Below are 11234 nucleotides of genomic sequence, written 5' to 3' on the forward strand. Positions count from 1 at the left end.
CATCTCCGTCAACACCTCGCCGCCAGCCGTCGGTCGTTGCCTCGCTGTCACGGATATAACCAAAATTATTAATATTATTGTTGTTGTTGTTGTTATTTAAAAATGGAAAGTAGATGTACCAATTGAACCATTATAAAAAAGTCAAAACTTTGTTATTTGTTTTAAAAATGTATAGCTTATTTCAAATGTTACAATTTTAATCTTGATTTTTTATAAATTGTTTAAAATGCACCCATTAACTAGAAATTTTATAAATTTTTTAATGAAATTCAAATTGTTTGTGACCCAAAACAATGCTATATTTCTTAAAAATATGTTGTTGCAAAATGAAAAACAAAGTTTATAAATTAGAAATGAAATAAAAATAAAAATTGTAAGTTTGTAACCATTGAAATTTAAATTTTAAAGTTGATGTAATTTTTTTTTAAGATTGCAATTTTATATTAGTTGAGTGCAATTTTAAAATAAATAAATAAAAAAGATTGAAATAATTGATTTTGCTTCTTATTTAGCCTGGTTACCCAAATTTTAAGTTTAGCAAAAGAAAAAGTTACAAAAAATAATTTCTTACGAGTAAATTAGGAAAAACCCACATTTTATGTTATTATTTATGAAACAAATATAATTACATACTGTTTAATAATTATCTTGAATTATCAAGAAGTTTTTTTAACACAAATTTTTGGACCATTGGATCTCACACTTTCTCCAAGAATAATTTATAGCCATTGGATCTTTCACATCTCTCTAGAATATTTGGAACCATTAGATCGTACATATATATCAAGGACAAATTAGAGCCATTGGATTTGCTTGATGGCCAAGTATCTTTTGGCTATAAATAGGTAAGAACCCATAATTGCCAATCCATCCCAAAATCTCCAACAAGTTGAGTGAAATATAAAATAGAAAGATAGTTTTTGTAACTCCTATTTTATATAGTGAATTCTTCTATCCTTGCCCGTGGTTTTTACCCTAACTTGTTTAGGGGTTTTCCACGTAAAATCCTTGTGTTCCATCATCTCCCTTCTTCTTCTTCATTATTATTGTTTTCAATCTCCTTTAGTTGCAATCTTACTCTATTTGATCACAGTCCGAATTACAACACATACGACAAATTGTTTTAGATAATGAGAAAGTAAATATGATAATTATATATATAATTACCCAAAATTTAAGTTTGGAAAAAGAAAAAGTTACAAAAAAATAATTTATTAGTAAATTAAGAAAACTCACATTCTACGTTACTATTTATGGAATATAAATATAATTACATATGATAAAAAGACACATGACAGTGGAATATTTGACGGGAGTCGGATCCACTGTTTCAATTATGAAATAATGTTTTTATTTAACTTCCAAATATTAACGATTTTACAAACCTCCTATATCCATAAATTACATCTAATCTTTCAAAGAATTTAGTGGTAGAAATCATCATGTTTAGCGGTGGACATATTATTCAAATTTAGAAGTTCGCTTCTCTATCTTTATGAAATAAAAAATTAAGAACTTATTTTGGTGATAAACCTCCAATTCAAAAATGAAATAATTGATTGTTTCTTATTTAGCTTGGTTAGTACCAAAAATTTAAATTTGGCAAAAAAAAAAAAAAAAAAAAATTACCCAAAATAATTTGTTACCATAAATTAAGAAAACCTACTATTTATATTATTATTCATGGCAAAAATATAATTATCAATAGTAAATTGTTTTAGAGGATAATTATATATATATAATTACCCAAAATTTAAGTTTGGCAAAATAAAAAGCTGTAATTATCTATCAGGGACAATGTCTTTCAAGTCTTATTTTTTATTTAGTTATTTTGATTAGTTAGAATTATCTATTAACCAAATTAGTCGATTCCAATCACCATCACATTGTAATGTCATTATTTTAAAAATTAAACTTCATTTTATTTATTGATAATTAAAATCTCCAAGTATATATAACCAAAATAATGCTGCATATAACCAAAATAACCGTTCTCGACCACTGTCATGATGCCATAAGTTGTCATATTGACACCATTGGAATCACTAATGGCCAAATTACTTTTAGCATTCTCATTATCGCCCACGACCTCCTCATTGCTCTCATAGCAAGAGAAATATTAGTTTTCAAGTTGAGAATTGGTCATCGTTGCTACAAGAGATTTAGCCAAATTTAGAGAAGTTTTTTTTGCATTTGTACGTGTAAGTTTGAGGGTGTAAGTGGCTAACACTTTCGGGTCTGGAGATATCAACACATTAGTGCAAAATGATCGATTTCTAGTTTTTGGGCATATGCTTGATGCTACAACGTTTGATGTTTTGTCGTCGTGTCATCACCATGTGAGAAATGACATTGTAGAAAAGAAAAGAAAAAACTCTAAAACTAACCAAAGATTCTAAGATTGAAATTGGAATTGGTCATTTTAATAGAACAATAAGTTAATATATAATTAATGATTTTCCTTTCTTTGTTATTTGAATTCTAATTAATGTAACTATATCACATCTAACGAATTAAATAAATTATTTAAGTTTGATTTGATGTTTTCTATTTGGTTATTTTATTTGTTTTTAATTTAATTATTACTTTAATTATATATACATTCAACGATCTTAGTTAAACGATAATATATACATTTAATATATTTATTATTTAAAATGCTTCATTCCTTCCATTTTATTATACGTATTTTTCCTCTTGTCAAATATTGAAATGATAGCTTACTAGTTATTTTTTAAAACTAAATTTATTTTCAAATATAACAATTCAATTAAAGCAACTATATGCTATATAAATTTGAATCAGTAAACTAAATGGCTGAAGGTATTCTTGAAACGTCATGTAAATTTAATATGTGTTATATTATGTGAATTATCTGAATGAAAATTTCAGTCATTTTTCGTTTGTTAGAATTATCTATTGATATAAGTCTATATTTGTTTATTAGAGACATTGTCTTTTAAGTAAGATTTTTTATTCAGTTATTTTGATCAGTTAAATTTATCTATTAATTGATTTTTTTATCATCTAAAAATTAACTAAAATAATCAATTTAAATACCATTACATTGTAAATGTTATTATTTTAAAAAATAAGGTTCATTTTCTTTATTGATAAAAATCTCAAAAGTACATAGCCCTCAAAGAAGATTGGATATAACCAAAATAATGCTGCATATATCGTTTAGAGTCTTGTCATTCTTTAAAAGCGACGTATCTTTCGGCGGCTGCCCAAACTTATCCTGACAGTCGTCAATCTCTGTCATGGCACCAGAAGTTACAATATTGATAGCATTAAAGTCACCAAGTGCCAAGTCCTTTTGGGCATTTTCAATGTCACCAGCAGCTTCATCGTAGCTCTCAGCACAAGACGAATATCGTTGCTTAAGTTGAGGATTGGTGGTGGTTGTTGCAAGTGACTTGGCTAAGGTCAAAGATTTGCGAGCATTTGTATGGGCAAGGTTTAAGGTGTATACAGCCAAGCCTTTTAGATCTGTAGTGCCTGCAAATTTCAACACACTTGAACAAAATGGTGGGTTTGAGGTTTTTGGACATATGGTGGAAATGACGTCATTAGATGATTCGACGTTTGAAATGATGGTGAAAAAAAGAACTCCAATGAGAGAGACAATGATAAGACAAGAGTTATTGGCCATTTTAATTTTTTTGTTCTTTCTCAATATTGTGTCCTATGGGTCATTTTGATCAATACACACATATATATAGATGAAATTTAGAGAAATGGTTTTTTCCTAGGGAGTAGAAAGGGAAGTTGTAATTACATAGTTAAAGCCTATTTTAGTCTTTTGTTGGTTTTATTATTATTATTATTTGTTATTTTTATCTTCAAAAAATAACCGAAACGAATTCTTGAATAATCATAATTGTCAAAAAAAAAATTTACCTGCATACAACTAAGATATGTTTTATTTATTTATTTGAAAAGATACAACTAATTAGATGTTAAAAATTGAATTTTCTGACCATGTATGATGCCGAAAACTTGGTGTAAAGTGTAAGTATACCCGTCAAATTAACTATAAAGAAGTATAATGGTTAAGAAGCAATCAAGTATCGTCTTCTCTAGATAAAATGTTCAAATTGAGTTTAACTATTCAAGAATTTTTTTAATATTTTATTTAAGCAATTGAAATTTAAATGACGTGTTTATAAAATTAATGAAACATAAGAAAAAAATTATTGTCTAATCACCGAATCCAAAAAAATAAGTTTTCAAAGGATAATTTCTAAGTGAAAGTTTTTAAATATCTATTTTTCGGTTCAAAATTTACATGGCCAATAGAAATACACAATCAAATGAAGAAATATTGCAGCCTTAAAAAAATGAAATTTTTGTTGTTGGTTGACAATATACATATACAACAAAGTACATAATATGATACGAACTAATTAGAAACAATAATTGAATCAAATGAAGAAGTTGAAAAATTATTTGGACAACCCAAAAGTCATAAAATTAAATGTTGATAGTTTTTATTTAATAATTTAATTAGTATATATAAAATTATGGTTGTAATTTCCACATTTAAAATAAGAGTTTGGATGAATGAAATTTGAAAATTCTAAAATGTAGAATTGTGTTCTTGTGTGTTCTTGCGATAGAATGCATGAATATTTTCTGGAATCAAGTGAGAATTGATACGTCCTTGCTTGTGGAATGATTGAGGGTTGATGAAAGTTTCTGGCTTTGTCCAATCCTTAGTTTGTTAGATCATCTATTAGTAATTTATTAGTAAATTAAGAAAACTCACATTCTACGTTACTATTTATGGAATATAAATATAATTACATATGATAAAAAGACACATGACAGTGGAATATTTGACGGGAGTCGGATCCACTGTTTCAATTATGAAATAATGTTTTTATTTAACTTCCAAATATTAACGATTTTACAAACCTCCTATATCCATAAATTACATCCAATCTCTAAAAGAATTTAGTGGTAGAAATCATCATGTTTAGCGGTGGACATATTATTCAATTTTAGAAGTTCGCTTCTCTATCTTTATGAAATTAAAAATTAAGAACTTATTTTGGTGATAAACCGCCAATTCATTGCTACAACTTCGGTTTATTAGTGTTTGCGCATTGTCTAAGCACCAAATCCAAAAATAAATTTTCTATTGGGAATTTCTAAGTGAAAATTTTTATTTATAAAATATGTTGAAGTTCAGTAATTTTTCTATCTGCTGGAATTATCTATTAATACAAGTCTATTAGGAACATTGTATGTTAAATCTGATTTTTATTTAATTATTTTAATTTGTTAGAATTATCTATTACTTGATTTTTTTGTCATCTAAAAATTAACCAAAACAATCAATTCCAGTCAAACTGATCACATTGTGATGTTAATATTTTAAAAATTAAACTTCATAATATTCTTTGGCAAAAATCTCAAAAGTACATAGCCCTCAAAGAAGATTGGATACAACCAAAATAATGATGCATATATCATTTAGAGTCTAGCCATTCTTCAAAAGCAACGACGTATCCTTTCGTGGTTGCACAAACTTATCTTGACAGTCGTCAATCTCTGTCATGGCACCAGAAGTTACAATATTGACAGCATTAAAGTCACCAATGACCAAGTTCTTTTGGGCAAGATCGTTGCTTAAGTTGAGGATTGGTGGTGGTTTTTGCCAGTGAGTTGGCTAGGGTCAAAGATTAACCAAAATCATTTCATGAATAATCACATACAAAATTACAACTAAAATAGTTTTTCTTTTGGAAAGATACAACTAAGATGTTAAAATTTGAATTTTCTCACCATGTATGATGCCAAAAACTTAGCGTATAAAATGTAACTAAGTATACCCGTCAAATTATAAAGTAATAAAATGGTTAATAAACCAAGTATTATCTTCTCTAGAGATAAAATGTTCGAATAGCATCTAACTATTCAAGAATTTTTTTGAATTTTAATTAAAGAATGAAACTTGGATGATGTGTTTTCTAAAATAATGAAGCATAAGAAAAAAAAAAGTAAAGTTTTAAATTCGAGAGACAAAAGATGTTCAAATGTGTTGATTTTCTTTATAATTTCATTTCAACCATGCACAATTCCACATAATATGGAAAGTAGACGACTTTCCAACATTTATTATTATCGCCACATGCCCAAGACGAGACGACGCAGAGCGACTGACATCCTCAAAATGGTTAGTTTTAAAACAAAACAAGAGTCGCCACCAATTATTTTTACGGTGTGATTGGGCATCGAAATATAGTAAACACTTTTTAAATAAAATCATTAAAAAAATGATTTGTGAAAACTGGAGTTGAGTTTGAGAGTTAAATGTGTAAGGGGAAGGCATTAGCACCCTTTAACACCCATAAAAACGGTGACTAATATTTTTTCTTTTCCCTTCAAAACCTAAATTGAAAATGTTGTTTGAAAAGTTTTTCCATCCTTTTTTAAAATGATGTCTTATTTTATTCTCATTACTCCCATATTCGAAACAACGATCCCCTAAAATAAGTGGAAGAAAATACATAGATATAAAGGAACTAAATAAATAAAAACACAATAAAGTAAAAAAATATAAAAGCAATAAAACATAGTAAAATAATAATAATAATGTTAATAACAAAAAGTGAACATAAATATATAAAAAAAAACATTAATGAAACAGATATAATACCTTTGCTTCTTTTTTTTTTTTTTTATTAAACTTAAAAAATAGAACTTAAATGTGTTGTGGAGTTTTGTAATGCCCCAAAATTTGAGGTAATTTATTTTAATTATCTTAAGTTTAAACTGTTGTAATTTTGGGTGTTACTTTGTTGTTTTAATTTTGATTTTCTTTTGATTGGATCTTATTGGAAAATACTCAATTGTTGTGCCATGGGAAGATGCTTAGTTCTGTTGATGAAGTTTTGGAGAGAGAGAAAGAAGATTTAAAATAATAATTATACTTGGTAAAAGATAATTGTGTTTTATTTGAAAAAAATAAAATAAAAAAAATAAATGGGAGATTTGGTCGGATTTAATTGAGGAGAGAGAAGATTAGTTAGTTTTTGGTATACAATAAGGAAAAGGAAAGGGGAAATTAATATTGGTTTTTTTTTGTATAAATGAGCATTGGAACCCGTACACAAAGAAAAACCCTAAAATCCTATCTTTTAGAAACCCTAGACTGCCGCCACTGTCGACCGCCGCCGTTCTTCCTCGCGCCGTCGACTGTCGCCACTTTCTCGCCAAGGAACCTGAGCCCTTCACAAGCAGCCGTCGTCCCTACCATCCCCCACTTGTCGCATCTCCGTTAGTACCTCGCCGCCAGCCGTCGGTCGTTGCCTCCTGCCGCTCCATACCGCAAGCGGCGCTCGCGTCCGTGCCCTTCTTCGTGAGCCGAATTTCAGTTGAGCCGCACCTTCCTCCAGCCGCGAGACACGCCATCCAGCCGAGCCGTTAAACTACTTTGAGCCACAAGCCTATATGGGTCTTTTTCACCTGTTTGGTAAGTTGATTGGGTTTTAGAATACCCAATTAAGGTTAAATTTTTTGGATCTTAAATAATTTAACTTTGGGTTAAAGTAAATTATTTCTCCTAAAGGACCATTTGAACTAGCTGAAGTTGGAGTGTGAAATTTCTTCAGTTAAGGGCTAACTTGCTGCAACCTCGAACAGGTAAGTAGTTTCGACTGAATTCTTGGGTTCCTAGTCGTTTGATGGTTAGGTTATTCAAATTGGTGTTTTTCTAATTATTAGGATCTTGTCACTTGGGAAGCGTGGTTTTGCTGTCGTTTCGACTAAACTAATCTCCAGGTAAGAGATTCTGCTACTAGACCTTCAAATTACATTAAAGAGACCGCATGCATGAATATATGGTTTCGCAAGTCGAGGTTATTGAGAGAGAGATTGATATTGAAATTGTGCCTACTGGTTGACTCTATGGTTAGCATGAATAGCATATCGACCTATCGCCTTCGTCCTAATGACATAGTTTTGTGGTTGAGGATGACGTGATATGATATGTTATGGCATGATTTGACGTAATTATGACATGTTATGATAGGTTATGATGTGATTGATGAGATGTTGTGTGCATGCTATGGGTAGGGTGTATGTTAGCTTCTTATTAGAGTCATACCCACATGGGTTTCCTTCGGGATCACCTCTCTTTTGCCACAGACATGATGGAGAGATCTGACGGGATCGCTCACGCTTATGACTGCGTATTCCGACGGGATTACCAGTCTGACATTGACATTGACATAGACATGATGTGAGTGATCTGACGGGACCACTCATAGCCCGATCGTCTTAGGTGTTCCCTTGGGTTCACCAAAGACCAGTTGTTCCTATGAGATCACAGATTGCACGTGTTCGGGGACGTGCTAGTACAGGGGTACCACTCTTTAGGACTCTAATAGGAAGTTAACAGGCATCTAGTGGGACTAGTAGTGGGTCCCTTACTAAGTATTTTATACTCACTCTTTCCATTTCTATTTTTCAGGCGGAGGTAGAGGTAAGGGCGAGGGCAAGCTGGCGAGTGACCAGAAGTGACGTGGCGAGCCGTAGGGAGCTTTGCATTTTATCTAGTTTTTATTTGTTATTTTATTTCTTTAAAAATTAGATAGGGCCCGAGTTAGGATTTTATTTTTATACTTATCTCTAATCACATTTGTCTATGCTTTTAAATGAAAATTTTAAGGTTTTGTTTTATTTTATTTTTTCAAATTTACAAATTTATTTATCTTTTAAATTAGTAATGGCTTCGACTTAGTGTAAGGAGTTTGGTCGTTACAGTTGGTATCAGAGTCTATGTCCTAGGTTCTGTAGACTGACTTACGATGTAAGTCTTTGTTTTGGTTTGTTTTACCCATATGGCTATACGGTTCTTCGTCACTCGCCAGGTATGTTTTAGGACCTTGCTAATATTATAGTTATAACTTTGCCTGTTGAGAATAAATATAGATAGTATAAGTGATATGACTATTTTGTGAAAAGTTTCTATTGGTGAAACTCCAGGAAAGATGCCGCCACGTAGAGGTCAACGTCGAGGGGGTGGAAGAGGAGGTAGACATACCCAACCTAAAGAATAGCCTATTGCGCAAGCTGCCAACCCCACCGCGTTTGTCACTCAGGCAGACCTTGCTGCCATAGAGAAGAGATATCAGGATATGTTGAAGGACGCGCTGGCACCTTTTCATGCTGCCCAGTGTCACAATCGTAACTTTCAAACATGATTGTGCGGTACTTGTTCTGCTCGATCAATAAGTCAGCCATTCAATATTCGAAACTCGCAGACAAACTCGCGGTATGATGTAGTCTCCCTCCACGTTCTTGGGAAAATGTTTTTATAAAACGGGAGAGAGAAAGTAAATAGTTGAAAACATCATGAAAGAAAGCATTGAAGACTGTCAATTGCAAAGAAAATAGCTTAGCTTGCAAAGAGTGCGACAAGGCTTGGGCGGGGGTCACAAAGTACTCTTGTACCCCCTATAGTATATATTGAGATTTTTGGCCTTGGCAGGCTTGCATATGAAAAAGCCGAAATGTCACACTGTGGCTCGGCGACACGAAAATGAAAGAATTAACCTAGACTACTTTCAAGACATAAAGATAAAGCGATTTAGGGGTATTCGGGCATACGGCCATAGGTAAATAATACCTTGGACAAGTATGTCCTTGACATTCTCTGCCACTTAAATGGTTGACGTCCTCGTCAACTGGCGAAACTGGAGCTCTTCGGCTTCTGCGTCCACGCTTCAAGGTCTTTGAAATGTTCTCCGCTTGTTACCTCCACGAGGGGCTTCTTCTGCTTCACTAGGAATTTATGTACCTCCCTTGTGGGCCTTCTACCAGTCCTTACTCTGTTAGCAAGGACTTCCTTGATTTCTCTGTCTTCCTCCAGTTCTAGGTTGACAGATAATCATTCGGCGTTGTTGCACCGTTAAATATTGGAAGCTTGGTCATCCACTCGAACTCAAGAGGGCATCACTTTTTATTTACCCTCTCCTTCATCGGCCTTGAAGCTTCTTCTAGGCACACTCGAGCAATGTCGGCCATCTGTTCTCATTCCACTTCAACTCTGTGAACTTGAGGGCGGTCCCCTACATAAGCGTCATCAGCGAGCGGCGGCAACACAGAATGTCTATTACCTTTAATCTCAAACGGACTTCTCTTGATCAACGAGTCTGTTTGAGCACTGCAACCAAATTGGGTTACATTCCGCAGCTGAACCCAATTCATTTGTCTGCCATCAACACAATGATGCAGATATTCTTCGAACACACAGCTGAATTGCTCGGCTTCAAGTTTGGGAGTCTTGGTCACATCGACGACCCCAAGACTTGGCCCATCGATCATGGCTTGCTTCAAACCATTGAAGGTGGCCTGACACTCGAGGTTCCCACTCCACTGAGTGTCTTCTTCTCTCAACAACCCACTTTGGTGGCACTCCACCACATGACCCAGCACGTTTATCTGGCTCTGCACAGAACAACACTTTCCTCCTTTGGCATCGGTAAGACTAAATTTCACCACGGGGAACTCGTATGCTCTATGTGCAGTGACACAAGTTGTCTCGAGTCCCTTTGCCTTCGTTGTTCTTACTCGACAGTACTTCGACCGGATGTCTGACTCCGGAAAATACTTCATCTCACAGGGGTGGTCAAACAGCCTGATGAGTGCGGGGAGTGGATATTTGCGAGGAATTGTGAGCTTACTCTAGGTACGCCGGTCAATACACTTTTGTGGGCTTCTGTCCTTCTTCTTCAGGGAAAGGACATGGACTCCATACGAAGCTTGTGCAGGTCTACTAAATCCTATATTCAACAACATCTTCGATGGTTTCCGAAGTTTGGCTAACTCCGGCGGTGCCATGCGATAAGCATTCTTCGCAGACGCTTATACCTCTGGCAGCAATTCTAATCCATGGTCGATCGTCCTTGGCATCGACAAGGATTTAGGCCAACTATTTGGCATCACATCATGGCTGTTCTCTAGGACACACAAAGTGTCTTTGGGGACTGTCTCCCCAAGTTTTCCAAGCGCCCTAAGCAGGATCGCCGCGGATGGTGGTTCCTCTTGGACAGGACTCTCGTCTAGTTGCATGGTCGATATCATTTTAAACCCGTTAGGCTGACGAATGACTCCTTGTACTACTGTAACGACCCAACTTTCCGGACTAAGCTGAGGTCACTACCAAACACCAAAACTCGACCATTCAACATAAAATTTAAAACGGACCAGTTACGATTCAT

The 11234-nt window shown here is 33.6% G+C and overlaps 1 protein-coding gene across 1 annotated transcript; it reads right to left on the reverse strand.

Moving 5' to 3' along the window:
• Nucleotides 1–697: 697 nt before the first annotated feature.
• Nucleotides 698–3655, reverse strand: LOC127143935 (pectinesterase inhibitor-like). Its single transcript, XM_051079239.1, has 2 exons — nt 3161–3655; nt 698–835 (listed from the first exon to the last, which is right to left on the reverse strand). The coding sequence occupies exons 1-2, from the start codon at nt 3653–3655 to the stop codon at nt 698–700; spliced, it is 633 nt and encodes a 210-aa protein (XP_050935196.1).
• Between the last annotated feature and the right edge of the window lie 7579 nt (nt 3656–11234).

Source organism: Cucumis melo, chromosome 11 (assembly GCF_025177605.1).
Source record: "Cucumis melo cultivar AY chromosome 11, USDA_Cmelo_AY_1.0, whole genome shotgun sequence".
NCBI classification, from domain to species: domain Eukaryota; kingdom Viridiplantae; phylum Streptophyta; class Magnoliopsida; order Cucurbitales; family Cucurbitaceae; genus Cucumis; species Cucumis melo.

What these genes read in the sequence shown, in the direction of transcription:
- LOC127143935 (XM_051079239.1), bottom strand. Translation starts at nt 3,655, where the DNA reads ATGGCCAATAACTCTTGTCTTATCATTGTCTCTCTCATTGGAGTTCTT. An exon ending in ATATATGCAGCATTATTTTG is followed by an intron (nt 836 to 3,160) that starts GTTATATCCAAT and finishes ACCTATTTATAG; the next exon opens with CCAAAAGATACTTGGCCATC.